Source organism: Stenella coeruleoalba (assembly GCF_951394435.1).
Source record: "Stenella coeruleoalba genome assembly, chromosome: 11".
NCBI classification, from domain to species: domain Eukaryota; kingdom Metazoa; phylum Chordata; class Mammalia; order Artiodactyla; family Delphinidae; genus Stenella; species Stenella coeruleoalba.
Window position 1 is genome coordinate 63600673 of NC_137157.1, and position 25145 is coordinate 63625817.

The following is a 25145-nucleotide window of genomic DNA, read 5'->3' on the forward strand; positions in this document are numbered from 1 at the left end:
ATGTAATGAGTACCAAGTATTTTTTAACAGAGTGATAGGAATATCACATACATTATCTCATTTACCTCTCACAACAGTTGTGCAAAATAAGTATTTGATTCCAGAAAGATTTAAGCAGGTCACAGGAGGGCTGGGGGTCTGGGTTCCAAGGTTGTACAGCCAGAAACAATGCCTCAAATCATAGAACCAAGCCAACAGGGGCACTGTGGCAACTGCCACTAAACACTAGACAGTGCAATTTGCAGACCAATGCCCTGACTGGGTGCTGGAAGGCACTGCTGACACCACGGCCACTATCCACCCTGGAACTCGATCTTTCTGTGGCAGCCAGAAAGAATGACAAACATCTACTATCTTGTTGTTCTAACCATTTCATAGAAGAGAAACTGAGGCTCAGCAGTTAAGTACCTGCCTGAGATCACATAGTGAGTCAGCCAGGATTTGAAACCAGGTCTGATTGACTGCAAAGTCCATGTTCTTTCCAATATGTTTTGCTGCTATGATGCACTTTACCTCTCCAGGCTGCAGTTTCTCAGCCTGTAGTCTGGAGAAGTTGTGTTACATCAGTGGTTCTCAAAGTGTAGTCCCCAGACCAGCAACCTCAGTATCACCTGGAAACTTGCTCAAAATGCAAATTCTTGGGCCCTACCCAGACCTACTGAATCAAAAACTCTGGTGTAGGTCCCAGCAATCTGTGCATTAACAAACCCTCCAGGTGACTCTTATGTGTCCTCACCCTTCAGAATAACTGTACCAGATGATCACTAAGGTCCTCCAGCTCTAATATGTTCTAATTCACTTATTTTGGAAGTTGCTGGTTGTGATCCGTGGATCGAGCAAGGTCCCCTGAGAGGACCTAAGTACTTCTCATTTTCCTGAAATGGGTTGGTGTTTATCAAACTCCATGATAACAGAATTCAAGAATAGGTGTAAGAGTGAGGAAAGAACCAGACATATGGAACATGTAGGGAACATGCCTGCACATGTATCCTGGCTATTTTTCTGGGCAGTGCCTAGAGACACATATCCTTAAGTGGCCCATGGACATGTGAACATCTGGGAGGTGCCCCAAAATCCACATGTCAAAAATAAGTGCATTGGGCTTCCCTGGTGGTGCAGTGGTTGGGAGTCAGCCTGCCGATGCAGGGGACGTGGGTTCGTGCCCCGGTCTGGGAAGATCCCACATGCCGCGGAGCGGCTGGGCCCGTGAGCCATGGCCGCTGAGCCTGTGCGTCTGGAGCCTGTGCTCCGCGGTAGGAGAGGCCACAACAGTGAGAGGCCCGCGTACCGCAAAAAAAAAAAAAAAAAAAAAAAAAGTGCATTAATTCAATACTCTCCCCATGCCCCCACTAAGCAATTCCCGTTCTTCCCCTGTCCTCTAAATCTATAAATGGAATTTTGTCTCTATTAATCAGGTCATAAACTTTTTAACTTGAATCTGGAGTGCACTTTGTGTGAGTCCTCACCATCCTCTCTGTTGCTACTGTGGTCCAGGCCCTCATCTTTCTCCTCCTGGGTATCAGCTTCCTAACAGTGCTCCTGCCTCCAGCACCAGTCTCTCTCGGTACATCCTCCTCCACAGGGTCGCCAGCATGATCCTTACAAAGCACAGCTGTCTTCACGGTACTGCCCTCCCCATAACACTCCCACCAAGGCAACATCAAAGGTCCCTTTGCTCATTGCAGTGCTTCCCAAACCTTGTACTATTTTCATGACTATGTCCATAGACCCATTCCACCCATATAATTGTTTAATATTTTTCTCTAATTTCACGGGCTTCTCTTTCTACCAATTTCAACCTCTTCTAAGCAACAATATTTGTGAAGTCAGAGTTTTGGCATTATAGCTCTTGTTTTTCCTACCACACATTAAAAATTACATAGCAAAAAAAATTTCTTTTGTGTATTACCTAAGTCATCTTACATGGCACTAGTTGTATATTTTGAAAACCCTGGGGTACAGAATAAAAACCAAATTCTTTTTTCTTAATTTTAAATTATTTATTTATTTATTTTTGGCTTTGTCGGGTCTTCATTGCTGCGCGCAGGCTTTCTCTAGTCGAGGTGAGTGCGGGCTACTCTTCGTTGCAGTGCGTGGGCTTCTCATTGTGGTGGCTTCTCTTGTTGTGGAGCACGGGCTCTAGGCACGCGGGCTTCAGTAGTTGTGGCATGCGGGCTCAGTAGTTGTGGTTCGTGGGCTCCAGAGCACACAGGCTCAGTAGTTGCGGCACACGGGCTTAGCCGCTCCTCGGCATGTGGGATCTTCCTGGACCAGGGCTCGAACCTGTGTTCCCTGCACTGGCAGGCAGATTCTTAACCACTTCGCCACCAGGGAAGTCCCAAGACCAAATTCTTAAAGCTGGCATTCATAGCCCTCCCTGATCTGATCCCAGTCAAATTTCCAGCCTGAATTTCCACACGTAGCTCCCCCTCACAGAATGCTCCAGGTACAGGGTTCACTCTGTATTTCCAGACACACTGTGCTTTCACTCTTCTCTGAGCATTTTGCCTTAAAAATTTTTTTTTTATTGAAGTATAGTTGATTCACAATGTTGTGTTAGTTTCAGGAAATCACAGGAAAGTGATTCAGTTGTGTGTGTATATACATACATATATATATACATATATATATATATATATATATATATATATATATATATATACTGATTCACTTTTTCAGATTCTTTTCCATTATAGGTTACTACAAGATATTGAGTATCGGGACTTCCCTGGTGGCACAGTGGTTAAGAATCTCCCTGCCAACGCAGGGGACACGGGCTCGAGCCCTGGTCTGGGAAGATCCCACATGCTGCAGAGCAACTAAGCCTGTGCGCCACAACTACTGAGCCCGCGCTCTAGAGCCCATGAGCGAAAACTACTGAGCCCACGCACCACAACTACTGAAACCCACGCGCCTAGAGCCCGTGCTCCGCCACAAGAGAAGCCACCGCAATGAGAAGCCCTCGCACCACAAGGAAGAGTAGCCCCCGCTCGCCACAAATAGAGAAAGCCCGCAGGCAGCAGTGAAGACCCAACACAGCCAAAAAATAAATAAATAAATTTATAAAAAGAAATACACAAGTTATTGAGTATAGTTCCCTGTGCTATACTGTAGGTCCTTGTTGGTTATCTATTTCATATATAGTAGTGTGTATATTTTAATCCCAAACTCCTAATTTATTCCTCACCATCCCAGCATTTTGCCTTTTTGCTTAGAGCCTTCTTGAGCATTAAGGCTCAGCTCAGTTATCATGTGGAATCTCTGATCCTTCCAGACAGAATCAATCAACTTTTCTCTCTTCCTTCCTTCCTTTCTTCCTTCCTCCCTGTCTCTTCATTTTTGAAGAAAAATTTCTTCCATGCTTCTAGCTACTTATACTGTAATGTGAGATGATATAATTTTGCCTTCTAATCTTTTTTTTTTTTTTTTTGCGCGTTACGCGAGCCTCTCACTGCCGTGGCCTCTCCCCTTGCGGAGCACAGGCTCCGGACGCGCAGGCTCAGCGGCCATGGCTCACGGGCCCAGCCGCTCCGCGGCATGTGGGATATTCCCGGACCGGGACCCGCGTCCCCTGCATCGGCAGGCGGACTCCCAACCACCGCGCCACCAGGAAGCCCTGCCTTCTAATCTTTTGCCTGATAATTTTCCCTACTATAACATTCAGAGGTGTATCATTCAGAATCCTTGGAGGAAACAGATTGCATACTCAAATGGGAAACTGAAGATAATATAATGAAAGGGATATTCACAAAGGTGTGGACAGAGTAATGAAGTATCTACAAGTGTGGTGAAGCATTCAGTCTGGCATCAGTGGGGAGTCATCAGAGGTGCTACCTCCTAGGCCTGAAGGGGCAAGGGAAGGAAGGATTACAAGAATTCAAGGGAGCTGCAACTGTGTCTAGTTGAAAGAGAGGGCTACCCAACAGGGTCTGTGGCCTCTGGTAGCCCCATGAGTGAGTCCAGGAGAGAAGACAGAAGAACTGCCAATTTAATCCACAAAATCATGAGAAATAATAAATACATTGTTATTGTTTTAAACCACCAAGTTTTGATATAGTTTGTTATGCAACAGTCGATAACATACGTCAGCAGGGAGGTGAAGCCTTTCTCTACCAAAACTGTGGAAAACCAAGAATCTCTGAAGACCTGTAAAATGGAACCCATCATTTCAATGGAAAATGTTTTCACTTTTCATAGAGATAATTAAAACAGTTTTCTGGGAGCATTTCATCTTTATTTTATCTCAGTTGTTTGAGACAGAGCAATGTATGATGCTGTCATTAGAAATTTTATTCTAAGCTTATTTACCTAACATTAGGATAGTTTGCTTCCTTTATTTTATCCTATATTGGTGATCTTTGCATATCTGTGATTTTTAAAAATTAATTTATTATTTATTTATTTATTTCTGGCTGCGTTGGGTCTTCGTTGCTGCATGCAGGTTTTCTCTAGTTGTGGCTAACGGGGGCTACTCTTCGTTGCGGTGCGCGGGCTTCTCATTGCGGTGGCTTCTCTTGCTGTGGAGCATGGCCTCTAGGCTCACAGGCTTCATTAGTTGTGGCACACGGGCTCAGTAGTTGTGGCTCACGGGCTTAGTTGCTCTGTGGCATGTGGGATCTTCCCAGGCCAGGGCTCCAACCTGTGTCCCTTGCATTGACAGGGGGATTCTTAACCACTGTGCCATCAGGGAAGTCCCTACCTCTGATCTTTACAAAGTAACCGTTTATGCCCTACCTTTTACGGTGACATATTTAACAAACAAATATCTTGGTCCCAAGGTATGCAGGTCTTGTAGAGTGGCTCTGTAAAAATTTGTTCCTATTCTCTTTTACCTTTCTATACTATAGAGGGTGGAAAAGAAAATGCTAAAATTTCCAGGCTCTTTTGCAGGTAGAGATGGCCACATGATACAGTTCTGTTCAAGAAGACATAGGTGAAAATCTTCTGTGAGATCTTCTTATCCAGAAAAAACTACAAGAGAAAGCCCTTTGCCTTAGTCCTTTTGCCTTCTTCTTGATTGCAAACAAGAGAGTTAGAGGATGATTTAATAAAGAGATTATTTACAAAGGTGTGGGCAAGGTGTAGGGAAGCAAAAGGGATAGAACAACACCTCCCGGTGAGTATCAGAGAGGCTGTTATTACTGTAGGCCTGAAGGGGAAGGGAAGGGAATTACTGGAAACAGAACACTGAGAGCTGTCTGGGTTAGGGTTGGGGGAGTGCTTGGAGAGGTGCTGTGACCTTCAGTGTGGGAACAGACCTTCTCTTCCTTCCATTTGATCTTCTGTGAGTACTCCTCTTTGGCTGAACCCCCCTGGAATCCAAGGAGCAAGGTCTACCTCCTGGACACGGATCTGGGTGGAAAAGAGTAGAGGGTTAATGTGCAAAGACAAACAGCATAAAAGGCATCTATCAATATTATTTATCTTTATATCCTTAGTGTGCAAAACATGGTAAGACTGACTGGTACAAAGTAGGAGATGAATGAACTTTTATTGAATTGAATCCAGTTCTTTGTTTTATCCTACAGTGCTTACAACCTAACCTGGAACTACCGCCAACCTCATTCAAGCCCAATAATCCAGCATAAAATTGCTGGTCTGCAAGGAACTTCCTTTACCCAGTAGAAAAGGTATTTGGGTTCCTTTCTGAGGCCAGATTAAGAAGTGGCTCTTTGGGGCTTCCCTGGTGGCGCAGTGGTTGAGAATCTGCCTGCTAATGCAGGGGACACGGGTTCGAGCCCTGGTCTGGGAGGATCCCACATGCCGCGGAGCAACTAGGCCTGTGAGCCACAACTACTGAGGCTGCGCGTCTGGAGCCTGTGCTCCGCAACGAGAGGCCGCGATAGTGAGACGCCCGTGCACCACGAAGAGTGGCCCCTGCTTGCCACAACTAGAGAAAGCCCTCGCACAGAAACAAAGACCCAACACAGCAAAAATAAATAAACAAATTAATAAACTCCTACCCCCAACATCTAAAAAAAAAAAGAAGTGGCTCTTTGGGGACTTCACTGGTGGCACAGTGATTAAGAATCTACCTGCCAATGCAGGGGACATGGGTTCGAGCCCTGGTCTGGGAAGATCCCCCGTGCCGCGGAGCAAATAAGTGTGTGAGCCACAACTACTGAGCCTGCGCTCTAGAGCCCGCGTTCCACAACTACTGAGCCTGTGAGCCACAACTACTGAAGCCCGTGTGCCTAGAGCCTGGCTCTGCAGCAAGAGAAGCCTCCGCAATTAGAAGCCCACGCACCAAGGAAGAGTAGCCCCAGCTTGCCGCAACTAGAGAAAGCCTGCGTGCAGCAAGGAAGACCCAATGCAGCCAAAAATAAATAAATAAATAAAATTTTTTTAAAAAGGTGGCTCTTTGAAACAACTTTTGTAGATCTGGACATTTTTAAATAATTAATTTTATTTTGGCTGTGTTGGGTCTTCGTTGCTGTGCGTGGGCTTTCCCTAGCTGCGACGAGCAGGGGCTACTCTTTGTTGTCGTGTGCAGGCTTCTCACTATGGTGGCTTCTCTTGTTGTGGAGCATGGGCTCTAAGCGCGCGGGCTTCAGTAGTTGTGGCACGTGGGCTCAGTAGTTGTGGCTCATGGGCTGTAGAGCGCAGGCTCAGTAGTTGTGGCGCCCGGGCTTAGGTGCTCTACAGCATGTGGGATCTTCCCAGACCAGGGCTCCAACCTGTGTCCCCTGCAATGGCAGGCAGATTCTCAACCACTGCGCCACCAGGGAAGCCCCAATCTGGACATTTTAAAGCATGAGATGGTTCTATAGTTTTATAAAGCCTGCCCTCTAATCCAGTCTAACTCCTACACACCCACCTCATCAGGGCCTTGCAAAAGAAACAACTTCTGTGTGCTACCTGTATGACTCTCAGTTTCTACAACTGAGAGAACAGTGATAATAGCTACCCATTACTCAAGTCTCAGGCACAAATGTTACCTCCTCAGCTTCCTAGGATATCATATAAAAAAAGAGGAGTAACACCCCAGGTTACTCTCAGTGGGTTAGCCCACTCATGTCTTGTTTATTTTTTCTCATTGCAGTAATTACTTTTTTCTTTCTTTCTCTCTCTCTTTCGTTACTTTGGGTCTTAGTTGCAGCATGCAGGATCTTCATTGCGGCACATGGGGTCTTTTTTAGTTGCGGCATGAGGGATCTAGTTCCCTGACCAGGGATCAAACTGGGGCCCCCTGCATTGGGAGCATGGAGTCTTAACCACTGGACCACCACGGAGGTCCCTGCAGTTATTACTTTTTAACTGTAACTCATTTATTGTTTGCTTGTAGATGGTTGGTCTTCTCCCCCAAAATACTTGCTCCTTGTAAGCAAAGACCTTGTCCCTGTTGTTCATGGCTCTATTTTAAGCACCTGGAAGGGTGCCTGGGACATGGTGGTTGTGCGATAAATATTTGTTCATGGGGCTTCCCTGGTGGCGCAGTGGTTGAGAGTCCGCTTGCCGATGCAGGGGACACGGGTTCGTGCCCCGGTCCGGGAAGATCCCACATGCCCGCGGAGCGGCTGGGCCCCTGAGCCATGGCCGCTGAGCCATGGCCGCTGAGCCTGCACGTCCGGAGCCTGTGCTCCGCAATGGGAGAGGCCACAACAGTGAGAGGCCCGCGTACCGCAAAAAAAAAAAAAAAAAAAAAATTTGTTCATGAATGAATGAATAATGCAAATTAACAACCTCAGGCTGTGGAGAATATTAAATGAGATGACAATGAAATACACCTGGCACAAAGTAGCACTCTAAATCTAGGTTTCTTTCCTCTTTATCCTCCCTCACCTCCTGTATCCAATCCTTCAGCAAGCAAGCCAGCTTAACCTCAGCCTCCAAACATACACTGAATTCTCAGCTTCATTCATCTCTACTACTCTAGTCAAGCCACCCTCACCTCTCACCTGGACTACAAGTAACAGTCTCCTAGCTGATCTTCCTGCTTGCTCCACTTGCTCCTGTTTCTCTCAAACCCCAATCCATTCTCTACAGCCAGGGAGATCTTTTAGAAACACAATTCAGATCATGTCATGACCCAACTTACTTAGTAACATAATCAATAGCTTTCTAGGTACTTAGAATTAGTCCAAACTACTCTACATAGCCTGGCCCCTGCCATCCTCTTAGATTTCATCTGCTTTAGGCTAACTGGCTTTCTCTCTCTCTCTTTTCTGGATTTTAACAAATTTATTTCCACCCTAGCGCCATAGCACTGATGGATTCTTCTGTCTGAATCTTTTGCTAGCTGGCTCCTTACTGTCATTCAGACTTCAGCTTAAATGGGGCTTCTTTTGAAAGGAAGTGTCACTGATCTAAACTGGTTATTTCTTCTCACACTGCTCTATATAGCACTTAATACTATCTAATGCTTACTTGTTTAAGTTTGTTTCTTCCCAACTAGGTTTTAAGCTTTGTGAGTTCCAAGACCTCACCTGTCATGTTTTTCGCTCTATCTTCAAAGCTAGAGAAATGCCTAAAACATATAGTATACGCTTAATAAATATTTGTTGAATAAATAAAACACTGTGATAATGGTGACAGCTAAACCTCAGAGGACTTGGCCACAAATTCTAACAATTTTCCCAGGAATAAGATTTGCAGTTCCGAAGTTAAATCCTGGAAGACTGTGGAAACCCGACAATAAAATATCTGGGGCTGAAGTCTGGGGGAATCGGAGGGAATATATTGCAACTTTGGCCTTTTTTAACCTACCCAAGGACGCCGGAGACCTTGCAAAAGGGAGGCCTAGAATCTTTTGACCAGAAAATCCAGCCCAGCCACAACGGATATTATCCATCCATGATTCTTTGCAGCCGCTTTTACTAGGTTGCAAAGGCGCAAACACCTCTAGGACCCCGGGTTCCTTTCTGTTTCTTTATGAATGAACCGGGTCTAGTCTGCGCACGCGCAGCTCCTGGTTCTCCCGCTCCACGTGAGGCCCGCCCTTTGCTTCTGCCAACGGCTCCGCCCCTATCCTTTCTAGTGGACCAATGGCGAGCGGCCTGGGGGGCGGAGCCCTGAGCGGCGCGGCAGTGTAGTTCCCCGGTCGCCCGGCTCCCTCGCCTTAGTCTTGCTGTGTTGTGATCACGTGGCCAGCTCCGGGCGCGGCGCTTGTTTTGGTTTCCCTCTATCTTGCCCCTGGCAGCTTCAGGGTGAGCGGCTTTCCTGTGCCGGTTGCTACACCTGCCTGCACTCGACTTTCTCTTCTTGGGGCTCTCTCAGCCCCAAGTTCTGCAAGCCCCTCGGGGCCGGTTCCTGCCATGCCGTTAGTTCGCTACAGGAAGGTGGTCATCCTCGGATACCGCTCCGTAGGTGAGTCTCGGTCTTGGGCAGAGCACGGATGCACCGCGGCTTTTTGGCCAGAGGAGGCGCACTGCCGCGGGTACGCGACCCAGGGAGAAATGGTGGCATCCTTAGAACCAGCTTGTAGAGCGAGGATTGAAAGGTTGGAGTTGAAAAGGCTGGGGTGGTGGTAGTGTAGAAGGCTGCAGGAAGCTGGAGCATGTAAGAGTTAACGTGGGCTTTACTGCTGGATCACCGCGGTGGTCCTCAGCGTTACTCTGGGGGGTGGAGGTGGGGTTAGGATTTGATGGCGGGGGCGCGGTCTGGGTGGGGCAAGTCTCAGGTGCCCGGTGCAGGACTGACTGGGTCCTAAGGAATACCGGATCTTCCCAGGGGTGGGGTGGGGTGGGGAAAGGCGGCGGGAAAGGCTTCCTGCGGCGCTACTGTATGCATCCGGTGGCCAAGGTGCAGCGACCCAGGGCGAAAAGAGGGTGAAGGTAGCCTAAGGGGAAGCATTGCATGGGGCATTCCCAGGCTAGGATGCTAATTTGGGGTCCCCTTTAGTCCAGGGCCACACAGCCCGAAAGGACAGAGGATGTGAATATGGATGGGTGATTTGGATAAAATTACCTCTGCTTCCCACAGGGAAGACATCTTTAGCACATCAATTTGTGGAGGGCGAGTTCCTGGAAGGCTATGATCCTACTGTGGAGAATAGTGAGTAGACTTCTCCCCTAGGGATTGGGTGGGGAAGGCTTGGGTGCCCCATCCAAGTCCATAGTTTGGGATTTTCCTGGTGCCAGAGGGATGATTTAATTAGACATTAAATCTAATCTCCTCTAGCAATCCTGTTCTGAGTGGAGCTAGAGTGTGGATTTTCCAAGATACTGAGTCCAGGATGGTGTATATGTAGACAATAAGAAGCCTAACATTGTCTCTCCAGGTTCCTGGAGAGCTCTCTAGACCTGGCCCATCTATGTCAATATATAGGGGCACAGATTGCTAGTCCTACAAGGCACCTCACAGTCAAGTTTTCTTTTCTTTTCAGCTTACAGCAAGATAGTGACTCTTGGCAAAGATGAGTTTCACCTACACCTGGTGGACACAGCAGGGCAGGTACCAGTTTGGGGTAGGGTATCTAAATGTGGCAGTTCAGTCCTGGGAGATGAAGTCTGGTAGCCTCTGAGGCTCATCTGTAAAGTAGGATTAAAAGAAAAGCATTTTAGCAGCATTTCAGTGTGCAGCGCTGATTGGAGCTACTCTGTTAATACTTGTTGAACAGAAGTGACTGGAGTAGGGAGTGCCACAGGGAGGGTCCCCAGGATACAGCCCACCAACCTTGGCTATCTGAGTGCTGTGGATCTAGGTATTGATGTTTCTATTTCTTGTCAGGATGAGTACAGCATTCTGCCCTATTCATTCATCATTGGGGTCCATGGTTATGTGCTTGTGTATTCTGTCACCTCTCTGCATAGGTAAGTGACCAAGGTTGTGAGTGGGAGACTTGGGAGGATCTGAGGGCTGTCCCAGAATAAAGTTATAGATTCATTTCTTGTGTTTAAAGTTTCCAAGTCATTGAGAGTCTGTACCAAAAGCTACATGAAGGCCACGGGAAAACCCGGTATGTGGCTCTGGGGGATAAAGACATAGTGTGGACCCGAGGGGAGAGGGAGGACAGGGGCGTATTGATCCAAATTAAGGAGAAAGTCAGGACATAGATCCTGTCTGGTTTGATGGGGAGTTGTCCAGCTCTGATTTGAAGGAGGTTGGGGTCCATGGGGAACAGAGGGGCTCCTGTAGTAACTGCTGTTTCCTCCCAGGCTGCCAGTGGTGCTGGTGGGGAACAAGGCAGATCTCTCTCCAGACAGGTATGGAAATCTCTGTAGCTTAAGGCGAAGGAAAGTGAGCCGGACTAGGAATGAGCCAGGGTCTTGTCGTGGCTCTGCCACTGATTCGAACCAGTCATTTTACCTCTTCATTTCTAACTTGAAGGGTAAGACAAAACAACCCTTCTATTTCAAAAACTATCATTTCATATTTCAAGTCTCAGTCCTAGGCTCCTGTAAAGATTTTGCAGAGAACCTGGGGCCATTGCTGTCCTTCATTTTCATGTCCCAAATTTGCTTCTAGGGAGGTCCAGGCTGTTGAGGGGAAGAAGCTGGCAGAGTCCTGGGGTGCGACATTTATGGAGTCATCTGCTCGAGATAAGCAGGTGCTGGGCCTGAAGATTAGGAAGGTGGTGGCGGTAGCAGTGTTATGGCACTGCTTGGTGGTGGGGATGGTGGGGGAATGGGGTGTTCACCTCAGAGTTGGGTGGTATTGGCAGTGAACTAAACGATTTTTTTTTGCCCTGAATCCTTATCCCTTGCAGCTGACTCAAGGCATCTTCACCAAAGTCATCCAGGAGATTGCTCGGGTAGAGAATTCATATGGGCAAGAGCGCCGCTGCCATCTCATGTGAGCCCTTGAGCGTGGGGTAGCTGCCTTGATTCTGCCCCTGGCACTTGCCAGGCTCCAGTGGGGGCTTGGGGGGGGCAGGCCCTCAGGACTTCACGGGTTTGTTCGGTTGCCAGCTGTGTCCCTTGCCCTCTGGGCACACAGTGTGGTACCCTCATGTTTGCACACTTACCTGGGCTCCAGTGGCCTGGTTGTCGATGTTTACAAAGAGGCAAGGATGTCTCATGGGCACTGTCCTCTAGCTCTGTTTTTGCTAAATAAATGAATTGTTATAACCTATGGAGTTGGGATATGAGTCCTGGGCATTGTCTATTCAGGACCCAGTCTCCTATGTAGGTTTTGGGTGTCGGCTGGGTGAGGGGAGCTGGGGACTCCTGAAGTGGAGCTGGCTCCCTGGAGTGACAATGTATATATGCAAATAAACTGATTAATCTTTTTGTAGTTGACTTCTCTGTATCTGGGGAGAGCTCAGGGCCAATGTCTCCTTTTCTAAGGAGTGATGACTATGGCCTTTGGTAGAGAATCTTTCCTCCTACCTTGTTCCTATTCCTTACCCCTCACTCATTCAGAACCATTACCCTAAGACTTACTACTTATCTTTCCCACCTTTCTTTTCGACTCTTCTCCTATACAGGTAACCTATTGACTGCCACTCCCATCCAAATTTGTAGGCTCTCACAATCCCCTTAACTACAGAAACACCACCCTCTAGTGGCCGGCTGCCACATGCTGACATAGCTTCCCTTGCGGGGCCTTGGCATTCGCTGGAACTCAGAGAGGATAGGGTTTGGGTGGAGGAAGAAAGACCCTTGTTCCTAATGATGTAAGAATTGTGAAGTAGTGTGAAGGCAGGGACTAAAGTGTTATGATGATTTCAGCTTTTTAAGAGTTGAATAAAGTAAGAAATAATGCCCCTGCTCAATCCCCACTCCCTGCTCTCCATCTCCTCAAGTGCCTTTCATTAAAATGGATGTTCTTTGCTCCTTTCATACCTTTCACACCTTTGGAGTTGTGCTGCCTTTTTTGGTTTCAAAGGCTATTGCTTCTGCTCTTTCTTATTGACCGGCCAGCTCGGTAGGAGGATGGGTTTGGCTAGGAAAATTTGGTCCTACCTGCCTCTACCCGCGACCCCTCCCCAGTAGCCCTAGGGCCTAACTGGCCTAATACCTCCTCCAAGGACTTATAAGGGTTACCTGAATGGTATCCTTCACAGGAAGGGCATAGAGTTCTCCTGCCAGCTGGGGATGCACTCCTGCCAACTCTGTCAATGCACTTAGTTGGGGAAAATGGACAAAATTTAGGTGTGATTTTTAGCTGTGACCTTATTATTGCCTGGCTCCAGGCTAGTTGGGCTTACAGTTGGGGATGATGGTTTGTCATGCTGGTTTTCAAAAGTCCTGCCAGCTGCTTTTGCATCTCTGATCTAGAATCTAAAAAGAATTAAGGGCTGCAGGAAGGAGCATATTCCAAAGAGCAATCTCTCGGGGGCTTAGGAGTCTCTTTAGGGTTGTAAACACCCTCTCTCCCTACACTAAAATTAGGTCCTTTTATGCATCTGACTTGGAATTCTCAATAAGGGTACCTACACTCCTGCTGTTATTTCCATGAGGTCTGAGATAGAATAACAAATGTCTGAGGTTTTCTAGAAGTGTATCAAACAATCTCAAGGCCTGATAGTAGTAAAGAATAGTGGTTAATGGCTGGGTTAAAAGAGTAAAAGAGTTACTCTTCCACTTAGCTGTGTGACCTTGGGCAGACACTTAACCTCTCTGAACCTCTCTCAGTTTCTCATTTATGAAGTGTAGTTAAACCTTCCTCATAGGACTGATGTGAGAATTAAACTGAAGTGATTTATGAAATACTTAGCATAGGTCCTCATACATAATAAACCCTTAAGAAATAGTGGCTATTGTGTTATTTGAGGTCTTTCTGGTGAGGGTCTGCCTCTGGGTGCAGAGTAGGGAGAGGCCTTCTATTTTCCAACTTCTGACTCTTGGTGAACTTATTCCACTATAGCTGGGACAGGTGTGGGGTCAGTGCTGGACTTTTTTGCTGAAATAGACCTGAATGGTCAGTGAAGAGCATATGTCAGTGTGTGGCTAGCACAGGACATATCTGATCCCTCCTATGACTCTGGCCAGTAGGGATTTAGGTCTCCTGCACTGTCCAATATGAAAGCCGCAAGTCACATATTACTATTTAATTTAGTTTTAAAATCAACTAAAATTAAAAGTTCCTCAGTTGCACCACCTACATTTCAAAGTGCTCAATAGCTACATGTGGCTAAACCATATTAGATAGTGTGTAGTGCATTTCCATCATTGCAGAAAGTTCTATTGGGCAGCACTGTAAAAACCCTTTCCCACAAAACCAGCCCTGCACCTGATTTGCCTGCCTCTTTCTCCACATCTTAAAAAAAAAAATAATAAATATATATGAATACACACACATATCCCAGGAAAAACATGGCCATTGTTTTGCATCCTGCATGGCTCAACTTCTCACTTCATGTGGTTTGTTGAGCAATTTTACCTATTTCAGTCTCAATCTCTTCATCTGTAACATGGACATAATTACATGTAATTCATAACGAGGGTGAGTAATAACTAAGAATATATAAAGTATCTAGCACATTTGTTAATTTGTCTCCTCCTGTCCATCCCGTGGATAGAGTTAATGCAGAGAAGTCATTTCCAATCCCTTCTCATCCAGACTAATGGGGGGGGGGGTGTCTGTATACTGGGATCTTGTCCAGAATAACAGTACTCCGGCCAGGTAGCAGCAAGGCTACAAGTTACATGCTCTCTAAAAAGGGGTTACATGTTTACTAAGAAGGGGGACACAGGCCCTGAAGATTAGGAAAGAAGGACTGGGTCTGGGGGTGGGAGCACCCGGCAAAGGAGGGGAAACTCTACATTTATGTTTTGATGGGGGAGGTGATTGTGGGGGCACTAACAGTCCTCTTTCCTCTCGAGGGGATTTGAGAGTCAGAAGGAACGACTAGGGACTCGTTCCGTTTTTCTTCAGGCCCCCGAACGTGGCAGGAACCCACCCTTTGCAGCGCCAGGCGCCGTGCCTCACTTTCTCCATTTGCGGACTCCAGTTCCCAGGATGCAGAGCAGCGGCCAACCTCCTGGCTCTTCTTCCATCCCCCTCCCGGGAAAGATTGCTCCTGGTCAAGGCAAGGGGCAGCTGGAGTTTCAGGGGCCGATAACTCCAGGGAAACGGAATTAGAAAGTGCACGGAGTCCTAGTTCTACTAGCCGGGCGGTAAAGGAGGCAGTTCTAGGGCCGGGGCGAAGAGGAAGGGGGCTTCTTTCCCACGTGTCTGCACAGCGGCTGGCCCGGCGCAGTCGGGGTTAACCCGTGGCGGAGGGATCCCTTAGCGTGTGCGTAGAACTGCAGAGTCACAGCCTTTCCTCCGAGAGGGCCGGATCCCTCCGCCGCTCCGCTCCAACACAAAATAGGGCCGCGTCTTCTCCTTTCTCCCCCTTCTGGAGTGGGGTTCACCAGGCAAAAGGGCCACCCGGATCTCGCGCCGGAGGCTTCCTGAATCTCCACGACCATTGCCGAGATCTCGGGCCAGGAAATAGCCCCTTCGCAGGAACCACCCTACCGGCCGAACAGGAGGCGGAGGGGGGGGAGGCGGAGCGGCGCCGCGCTGCACTACTTTCCTCTCCGGTTGCAAATGGCTGCCTCGTTCCCCACTTTCCGCTCAGTTTCCTGACCCCCCGGCGCCGGGAGCCGGGGTTGGGCCATGCACCTCTAGGCCCCCCGCGATCGCAGCCAGCCGGGGGTCGAGGGGGTGCCGCCGATCAGAGCCGGCCAGGCCGGGGGCGGGGCAGCTCCCGAGGCCAGAGGGGAAGGGAGGCGAGCGCAGGGCCCGGAGCGGCCGGAGGGGAGCGGGCAGAGGGCTCGCACCGCCCGCCCCTTCCTCTTCCTCGCCCACCTACCCTCCTCCCTTCCCCGGGGGGAGCAGAAGGTGGGGGGCTCGAAGCCGCCGAGGGCGAGCGCTCGGGGTCGAGGAGCCCGGCGCTGGGGTGTGTGTCAGGTTCAGCTCCGCGGCCCCGCCGGCTCCGTGTCGCCGTAGCTCGCGCGGCCCCGGGGCGCCGGCCCGAGCGGGGAGAGGGGCTCGGCGCTCCTGCGAGGGTCTCACGTTCCATCCGGGCCCGGCGCGGGGCGGCGCGGCATTCCTTCCGGGCTGCTGGGGAGGCGCCTCGACGTTCCATCTGGAGAGCCTCGACGTTCCGCCCGAGCCCGGTGCGGGCGGCCGGGGCGCTGGCCCAGCCCTAGGACTGAGAGGCCGCCCGGCGACGCGGATGCGGATCCTGCTCGCCCAAGATCAAAGCCACCGGTGCTCTCTTTGTGTCCGCTCGGGATTCGCCGCCCAGGGGCTGTCCATGGAAACCTAAACTGCTGGAACCCGAGGCAGAGAACCCTTCTTTGGCTTCTTGCTTTTTTGGGGCGGGGGAGGGTGGCCACTCCGACCTGGATTTACCGTTCTTGGCCCCCCTAAGCCCCCCCGTGCGGGGGGCGGCTGTGATCGCTCTGGCGGTTGGAGGTCGGGGAGCGGCCCGGGCTCTGGCCATGTTCTCGGATGAGGATTTCTGGATCGCCCTGTGAAGAGGTGAGTGAAGTCCGCCCGGCCAGGGCCCAGAAAGGGTTGGACTGGGGGCATAGCCAGATGGACTATCTTGGCCGGAGCTGGCCTGTAGGTTGGAGAAAGGGGTGCCAGAGCTGAAGAGGGTTCCTTTGGCAGGGTCTGTCAAGGGAACCCGAGCCAGTCGCCAGAGCACAACCGAGGCCTGGTGTCCTGGGGTGTGCCTCTTTAAAGACTGGGGGGTTCAGGGAACCACGGGAGTTTGGGAACCTGGCCAGAAAGCCTCTCTGCCTGTTTATTTTTGTGTTGGGGGGAGCTCTACCAAACTAGGACCCAAGCCCTGATGCCAGCACCAATCCAAGTCAGCTGCTTCTCCTTCAGGGTTCCTTGTGGGCCTTGGGAATAGAACAACTTGGGAGCGGGGGTAGGGTGGCACTGCCAGGTCCGATTTACTGCCAGGTTGGACTTTAAGGTTGCTCTTGCCCATCCGGGCACTCAGAGCAGTCTTTGGGAGACTCAGGGAGCCCTAGGTCCTTCACTGGGCCTTATTTCACTGTGCAACGAGGAGAGTGTGTGGAAACTGACCATTGTGATGAAGGGGTGGCTGGGGCAAGAAGGAGGCGGGGCTGGGGGCAGCTGTGGCCTTGCTGTTCAACTTTCAACTACCCCTGCCTGGCAGAGTGACCCTAGCGAGGCCTAGTGCTGTCTTAGCCTGCTTTGCCTCCCCTCCTCTCCGGATGGACATAATCTCTAGGGGATTATAGAGGAGGCCGTTGAGATTTGCTCCCTGCGAATGTGGGCTGCAAAAAAATGGCTTTTGTCTCCCGCTTTCTCTGGGCCTGGTGTGGAGAGCTGGTTGCCCATAAGTCCCTGGCCGGTCTTGCAGGCCCCTCCCAGACCTCTCCAACCTTTTTAAATCAGGGAATGTTAACTGGTCCTCTGATCCTGTCCCAACTCTGCAGAATAGGGGGGCCTATATCTCTTTGGAGGAGAAGTGACCTGAGCAGAGCTGTGTCTGCTGAAGCCAATGTTTTCAGCCCTGGCAGGAGGTGTTGGGGAGAAGTGGTGTGTATGTGACTGCACGAAGGGTGCAGCGTGAGCCTCATGCCTCTGACCCTGGGCTGGGACAGCCCCTCTCACAGCTGTCATGCTGCCCAGCAGGGATTTGGCTGGTGTATTTTGCTCCCTCACTCTACTCCCTCCACCATATGAGGGCTAGACCTCTTTGAGCCTGGTCTTGGAAAGGAGAAAATAGGGATTTGCCCTTGAAAGATTTCTGGGTGGTAATCCTGAGGTGAGAGGTGGCACAGGGGTGCGGGAATGAGGCTAGCTGTCGCCCATGCTGTCTGCCCTTGCCTCCTGTGGAGGGCCTCTCCTGTTGTCTGTCCCTGAAGAACTTCCTTAGGAGATACCTCTCCTTATTAGCTGTGGCTGACCCTAGGATGACCCAGGGGGCAGTCCGGAGGGTCTACAGGGCCACTGTTGCCATTTGGATTCTTCCCTGGAGGGCCAACCCAAAATGGGGGTGGGGAGAGGTGTGGTTTGAGTCTCAGGCTGGGAACCAGGAAGTCCTGAGTCCTAGAGAAGAGCTGTTCACTCAAGGGCCTGCTTCAGCCTTTCACCTCTCCAAGCCTCCATTTCCCCTTTGGCTGGGAAAATGGAGTTAAAGCTCTTGGTCTGGGATGGAGGCAGGGAGGAAAGTGGGTTGAGATGAATCCCTGCTTTTTTCCTTGCTGTTCTGGGCCTCTTTGGCCTAGGATTAAGGGGACCCACCATGGTTTTACTCCCTAGATCTGTATTTCTCTGGGATCCCTAGTTCCCCTGAGGAAGCCTGGCCAGGCATTACCCCAGTGTAGATCCAGGGAAAAAACCCTTGGTGTGGATGTGTGGTTTCTGGCTGTGAATGATGGGACAGGGGAACCTATGGTCTTTATTTGTTTAGATCTGTTTAAGGAGGGGCCTGACAACTGCTACTCAGCATTGGGGTGCAGGCGCTAGACTGCAGGGTAGTGAAATAGGGCTTCTTGGAAGTGCCTCTAGATTCTTTTTCCTCAGCTTGGAGGACACTCAACCCTTTGCTTGTCTCTCATCTTCCATGGTGCCATGAATGAGGCTGCCGCTTTGGAGGATGTTGGTACTGATTCCCAAGGCTAGACGAAGGTGGTTTCTGTAGCTCCCCGAGCAGCGCCAGCATTACCAGCTTGAGAGGGCTGCGCTTGGGGGAGGGCGGAGGAATTTGTCCCTCTGGCCTTGTGTGAGGCAGTCCTCCTCCCACCCACTGCACTATCACTGTTGCTTTTCATTTCTTGATGTTTGTGACTCCTTTAGCCTTAACTTTGAGAGCACAACAGTTGGAAGATCTTGGCGGCATTTAGTGGTAAGGTACAGCAAAAGTTGCACACATTTAGGAAACTTTGAAGCCTTCCGGGTGTGGTCAGGCCTTGGATAACTGAATAGGAAGAGGAGCCTGGCTGGTGCCCTGACCTCCAACCCCTAATTCACATAGGAGGCTTCTAGGCGGCCCCTTGAAGTTCCAGAGCAGCTTTTCTGTGGGCTGGCTAGATGACCACCCTGCTTTCCTTTCAGGTGTGATTGTGTGGGTGGCAGCTTTTCTGTGGGCTGGCTAGATGACCACCCTGCTTTCCTTTCAGGTGTGATTGTGTGGGTGTGATTGTGTGGGTGATTGTGTGGGATGCTATTGTCCTGGGAACTCTTAGACAGGAGGTGGGAAGTGGGAAAGGGCACTGGATCCTCTCTTTACCTCTTTGGTAAAGAGGTGATCTGGGAATAGAGGTAACAGGTATCAGGTGATATTTCACTTTCCCAATCTAGTAGAATCTAATAGTGTGAGGGGAAAAAAGTAAAGTAAAATTTCCCTTCCTGTGACATGCTACACGAGGCCCACTGCCAGTGTCTGGAAATGGAGTGTTAGCTCAGGGAAAGAGGACTGATAATGTGGTTCTTAGGTAATTGATTTATGGATCCTGGGCACCTTCGAGGGTTCCCCACTGTCTCATCTGCCCCAGTCACTCAACCCCCAGTGGCTGACTGGGGTATTTGGTTTGGGAAGAGAGGCTTGTCCTTACTAAGGTTGGTGTGGTTCTTCTGGTTAAACAAGAGGAGTGGAGAAGGTGAGAGATACAGTTCTCAAACTTTTATTTAGAGTTTTGTTTTAGGGATTCCCCTCTACCTTCTGTAGGAAAACTATACTCTGTTTCTCTGTTTAAGCCCCTACCCTTCCCACTAAGAGCTGTTTATACCTGTCCTTTTCTCCCTTCTTCTATAGGACCTCTTTCCTCTTCCTCAGCTCTGTAATTCTTATTCTTTACTTCTCTCTTTTTGGTACTGTGTTTAGTTTTATCTGAGGTTTAGGAAAATATACCCAAAGGTGTGGGTCTTGACCTTCTTAGGTATAACTTTAACGTGTTTCATTTGGCTCTGGGATAGGCAGGCATATCTTAGAAGAGGGGACCGTTACCCGCCACCCCCATAGTGTGTGTCGAAACCCTGCTTGACGGAAGAGGAAGGAAGCTACTTTGCTCTGTCCTGCCCCGCTTAGAACAGCTCCAAGTGGTGGTGTGCTTCCTGAGACTACAACTCCCAGCATGCCTAGCCTCAGGCCTGGCTACACATGCTCAGTAACTCTTAAGGCCCACTTCTGTTAACTACTAGGGACATCTGAGGAGGAAGGGCTGTTGGTGTTGCTAAGGGCAACGACCTCAGGCCTTCAGGCTGGATGAGATCCTGAGCTCAGTCATGGCAAGGGCCAGGGGGGTGGGCCTGGGTTGGATTTAGATGGGCAGTGGTGGAAATTGGGGAGTTTCTTCTGTTGTGATTGGGATGTTCTGGTTGAAACCAGTGGAGATGGGGGAGATCCATTCAGAGATAGGCTTTAGTTCCAGTAATGTGTTCTACGTCCTGCGAGACCCCAGGGAGAGGGACTTCGGCTGGACTCAGACTTCTTGTTATGACTGCCCCTGGGTTGGCACTGAAAGGCCTCTAGGATGGTAGCTGACTTAAGACCTGAGGAAAAAGTCCAAGGGATAGGGCCCACCAGAAGCCAAGAACTCAGTCATGAGGCAAAGAGTGATACTGGATGTAGATTGTATGTGCTTCTAGTTGGATGCTGCTGTCCTGGGAACTCTTAGACAGGAGGTGGGAAGTGGGAAAGGGGACTGGATCCTCTCAGAATTCAGAGTAGGAGAAGATGGTATGTGTTTATCTGGGGAGGAGGTAGGCAGTGGGACAACGGTTGGGGAGAGGGACTTTCCTTGTCATTAGTGCAGGAATTTGTAGGTATGGCTTTGCTCTGATTTCTGTAGGGTCTAGATAACATTAGATGCCTTCTCCCTAGGATTTGGGGGAAAGTGTTTAGTGGGAAGACTTACTAGACAAATAGATATCTCTTGGGTCTGACAGGTCTCCCCGAGAGGGCCCTGCCCAGTCGGAGAGAGGGATGGACAGCCCGAAGCCGCCTGGTGAGGATAAAGATTCAGAACCAGCAGGTGAGTAGAGCGCATTCTGGGTTTGCCTGGCAGCTTTCTGTTCTACCCAGACAATCTTAGATTTCTGGTCCTAGCACAAGGACAGGAGCTAAGTCCATCTAATAGACAGGTAATTGAAGGACTTTGTTCTTTGGGACAAAAGTTGAAATGCCATCACTGTTATCCACCGAGGGTTTTGGATAATCTCATGGGTCTGATGAGTGGACTCGTGCTAAATAGAGGATAATGGCTGATGCACACTTCTCTGTCTGTTCATTCAGCTGATGGACCTGCAGCCTCCGAGGAGTCAGGTGCCACTGAGCCAGACCTTCCCAAACCACATGTGGGGGAGGGCTCTGTGCCCAGTTCTGGGGGTCCCAGGCTTCAGGAGCCTCCCCAGGACTGCAGGTAACTAGTTTGGGGAAATGAGGATGTAAGGACATACGAGGATTTGATTTGAGAGTCTGGGGCTTTCAAGGTGGAAAATTTAGGAAAATGAGCGGGAAGCATAGGTGTGCAAGTCATGGGGTTGTTTAGGGGTACCTGTGGGCAGGGGCCAGCGTGGTGCTGATGCTTGTGTGTTCACAGTGGGGGTCCAATGCGGCGTTGTGCTCTCTGTAACTGCGGGGAGCCCAGTCTACATGGGCAGCGGGAGCTACGGCGCTTTGAGTTGCCATTTGACTGGCCCCGGTGTTCAGTGGTGTCCCCTGGGGGGAACCCAGGGCCCAGTGAGGCAGCGCTGCTCAGTGAGGACCTATCACAGATTGGTTTCCCTGAGGGCCTGACACCTGCCCACCTAGGAGAACCTGGAGGTAAGTGGAGGGAAGTGGGGTAGCTGACTTGGGCAGGAAACAGGGAAGGGGCTGAGTGGCCCTGAAGCAGTGATGACGTTCTTGTTAACTCTTTCCCCCTTTCCCCCTATGAAGGGTCCTGCTGGGCTCACCACTGGTGTGCTGCGTGGTCGGCAGGCGTGTGGGGGCAGGAGGGCCCAGAACTATGTGGTGTGGACAAGGCCATCTTCTCAGGGATCTCACAGGTGGGGCCGGGCCAGGGGATTGCGTAGGCCCAGGGCAGGGTGGGCAGGGCTGGTGGGCTTCCGAGAGTCAGGGTGGAATGAGAAGGGCAGGGGGCATACTGGGACAGAGGCAGTGCCTGACATGTTGCTCTGGAGAGAGCTGGCTAGCACTAAGGCTTTGTCTCCACCCTGGCAGCGCTGTTCCCACTGCACCAGACTCGGTGCCTCCATCCCTTGCCGCTCGCCTGGATGTCCACGCCTTTACCACTTCCCCTGTGCAACTGCCAGCGGTTCCTTCTTATCCATGAAAACACTGCAGCTGCTATGCCCGGAGCACAGTGAGGGGGCCACACATCTGGGTGAGAAGTCCTGCCCTTTGGACGGAGGGCAGATGAGGGTCCGAGGGTGCTGGGGGCTCCGTACCCTGCAGAGCACTCAGAAGTCTACAGTTACATACTGTCCGTCTGCCCCACTAAAATACGTGTGGCCTTTGTGAGTGCAGGGGCTTTGCCTGTCTCGTTTAGCATGGTGTCTGCAGTGCCTAGAGCAGTGCCTGGCATGTGTTAGGCAGACACTTAGTAACTTTTTGTTATTCGTTCATTCTGTGTCTGTGGAATGCCTGTTATGTAGACAGCACCGTGCCGAGTCCCGTAAGGAATCCATAGGTGACCCGTGTCCTCTGTCCCTTCCCACTGCAGAGGAGGCTCGCTGTGCCGTATGTGAGGGGCCAGGGGAATTGTGTGACTTGTTCTTCTGTACCAGCTGTGGGCATCACTATCACGGGGCCTGCCTGGACACTGCTCTGACTGCCCGCAAGCGTGCTGGCTGGCAGTGCCCTGAATGCAAAGTGTGCCAAGCTTGCAGGTAAGAGTGGGAGGGCAGGAGAGAACCTTAGGCGGGGCACAGGTTAAGGTTGAGAATGAGGGCAAGGAGGACCCTGTTATGTGCCCTGTGCCCCTGCAGGAAGCCTGGGAATGACTCTAAGATGTTGGTCTGTGAGACGTGTGACAAAGGATTCCATACCTTCTGCCTGGAACCGCCTATGGAGGAGCTGCCCGCTCACTCCTGGAAGTGCAAGGCGAGTGCCCCCTGATCCTCCTGCCTTACTCTCCCTAAGTCTGCCTCCTACAGCACCCCGAGTTTCTCTGTTGTGACGAGTCCCGTGTTCTCCTCCAGTCTCTGGCTGTCTGACAAGTGCCCGTTTTGCCCGTTCCCTTCCCCTAGGCATGCCGGGTATGCCGGGCCTGTGGGACAGGCTCAGCAGAGCTGAACCCCAACTCTGAGTGGTTTGAGAACTACTCACTCTGTCACCGCTGTCACAAAACCCAGGGAGGACAGCCTGTCAGTTCTGTTGCTGAGCAGCACCCCCCGGTCTGTAGCAGGTAAGTGGTGTGGACTGGAAGAGATCAGGCTGGGGGATCGGAAGGGCTGAGATTGGCAGGGCTCGTGTTAAAGCAAGCTGACGTTGAGAGGAGGGCCCTCAGGTGGGCAGTGCAATCCATAGCATTCGTGCCTCGCCCCAGTGTGCTCTCGTGAGGAGCCAATAGCTGATGAGAGCCATGGGGCCTGCTCCCCTGTACCCTCTGCAGATTCTCACCCCCAGAGCCTGGCGATACCCCCACTGATGAGCCCGATGCTCTGTACGGTGCATGCCAAGGGCAGCCAAAGGGTGGGCACGTGACCTCTATGCAACCCAAGGAACCGGGGCCCCTGCAATGTGAAGCCAAACCACTAGGTGAGTAGGGTTTGAGGGTCCCTGAAAGTAATCCCCTTCTATCGTGTGGCGAGGGACAGTTTCTGCTTTGCCCCAGACCTTGTACTTTCTGTGGAGTGCAGCTGAACTAGGTAGGAACATAGTGTGTTATGTCTGCAGGTAGAGAAGGGGCCCAACTTGAGCCCCAGTTGGAGGCCTCCCTAAATGAGGAGATGCCACTGCTGCCCCCACCTGAGGAGTCGCCCCTGTCCCCACCACCTGAGGAATCACCCACATCCCCGCCGCCTGAGGCATCGCGCCTGTCCCCACCGCCTGAGGACTCACCCCTCTCTCCACCGCCTGAGGAGTCTCCTCTGTCTCCCCCACCTGAGGCATCACCTTTTTCTCCACTGGAGGAGTCACCCTTCTCTCCCCCAGAGGAGTCCCCCCCGTCTCCCCTGCTTGAGACACCCTTATCCCCACCGCCTGAAGCATCACCTCTGTCACCACCATTTGAGGAGTCTCCCCTGTCCCCCCCTCCGGAGGAACTGCCTACCTCCCCACCACCCGAAGCGTCGCGCCTGTTCCCACCACCTGAGGAGTCACCCATGTCCCCTCCACCTGAAGAGTCACCCATGTCTCCACCACCTGAGGCATCTTGTCTGTTCCCACCATTTGAAGAATCGCCCCTGTCCCCTCCACCAGAGGAGTCTCCTCTCTCCCCACCACCTGAGGCATCACGCCTGTCGCCACCACCTGAGGACTCACCCATGTCCCCGCCACCTGAAGACTCGCCTATGTCCCCCCCGCCTGAGGTATCACGCCTGTCTCCCCTGCCTGAGGTGTCACGCCTGTCCCCACCACCCGAGGAATCTCCTCTGTCCCCACCACCTGAGGAGTCTCCCACATCCCCGCCACCTGAGGCTTCACGCCTGTCCCCACCGCCTGAGGACTCACCTGCTTCCCCGCCACCGGAGGACTTGCTTATGTCCCTACCCCTGGAGGAGTCACCCCTATCACCACTGCCTGAGGAACTGCGACTCTGCCCCCGGCCCGGGGAGCCGCGCCCGTCCCCTGCGCCCGAGGAGTCGCATCTGTCCCCTGCGCCCCAGGAGCCGCGCCCGTCCCCTGCGCCCCAGGAGCCGCGCCCGTCCCCTGCGTCCGAGGAGCCGCGCCCGTCCCCCGCGCCCCAGGAGCCGCGCCCGTCCCCTGCGTCCGAGGAGCCGCGTCTGTCCCCTGCACCTGAGGAGCTGCGTCTGTCCTCCCAGCCTGAGGAGCCGCGCCTGTCCCCTCGCCCTGAGGAGCTGTGCCTGTCCCCCGCACCCGAGGAGCCGCAGTTGTCCCCAGTGCCCGAGGAGCCGCGCCTGTCCCCTCGACCTGAAGAGCCCCCTGAGGAGCCAGGCCTATGCCCTGCACCTGAGGAATTGCCCTCGTTCCTCCCACCTGGGGAGCCACCCTTACCCCCTTTGCTTGGAGAGCCGGCCCTGTCTGAGCCTGGGGAGCCACCTCTGTCCCCTCTGCCTGAGGAGCTGCCGTTGTCCCCATCTGGGGAGCCATCTTTGTCACCTCAGCTGATGCCACCAGGTACGGGGATGTTAACCCTCTGACTCTGGGACAGTCT

The 25145-nt window shown here is 51.5% G+C and overlaps 2 protein-coding genes across 4 annotated transcripts in view; both read left to right on the plus strand.

Moving 5' to 3' along the window:
- The first annotated feature begins 9037 nt into the window (after positions 1-9037).
- On the plus strand, positions 9038-12030 carry RHEBL1 (RHEB like 1). 3 transcript variants are annotated; one of them, XM_079937316.1, is made up of 8 exons: positions 9038-9306; positions 9922-9993; positions 10325-10392; positions 10669-10751; positions 10841-10897; positions 11097-11269; positions 11407-11488; positions 11648-12030. In XM_079937316.1, exons 1-8 carry the CDS (start codon positions 9255-9257, stop codon positions 11649-11651), a joined length of 591 nt encoding a protein of 196 aa, XP_079793442.1. In that variant the 5' UTR covers positions 9038-9254; the 3' UTR covers positions 11652-12030. The 3 variants fall into 3 exon arrangements, with proteins under 3 accessions (XP_079793442.1, XP_079793444.1, XP_079793443.1); XM_079937318.1 differs by having other exon boundaries at positions 11097-11144; XM_079937317.1 differs by having other exon boundaries at positions 11097-11144; positions 11407-11705.
- A 3161-nt stretch (positions 12031-15191) lies between these two features.
- The window catches only part of KMT2D (lysine methyltransferase 2D), a 37759-nt gene continuing 27805 nt past the window's right edge, over positions 15192-25145 (plus strand). Inside the window, exons 1-11 of the mRNA XM_079937510.1 lie at positions 15192-16359; positions 20752-20837; positions 21098-21224; positions 21405-21628; positions 21743-21852; positions 22028-22190; positions 22530-22695; positions 22795-22909; positions 23056-23213; positions 23421-23566; positions 23705-25108. Coding sequence (XP_079793636.1) covers positions 20789-20837; positions 21098-21224; positions 21405-21628; positions 21743-21852; positions 22028-22190; positions 22530-22695; positions 22795-22909; positions 23056-23213; positions 23421-23566; positions 23705-25108 — 2662 coding nt within the window. The 5' untranslated portion in view covers positions 15192-16359; positions 20752-20788. The remainder of the gene's footprint in view (positions 16360-20751; positions 20838-21097; positions 21225-21404; positions 21629-21742; positions 21853-22027; positions 22191-22529; positions 22696-22794; positions 22910-23055; positions 23214-23420; positions 23567-23704; positions 25109-25145) is intronic.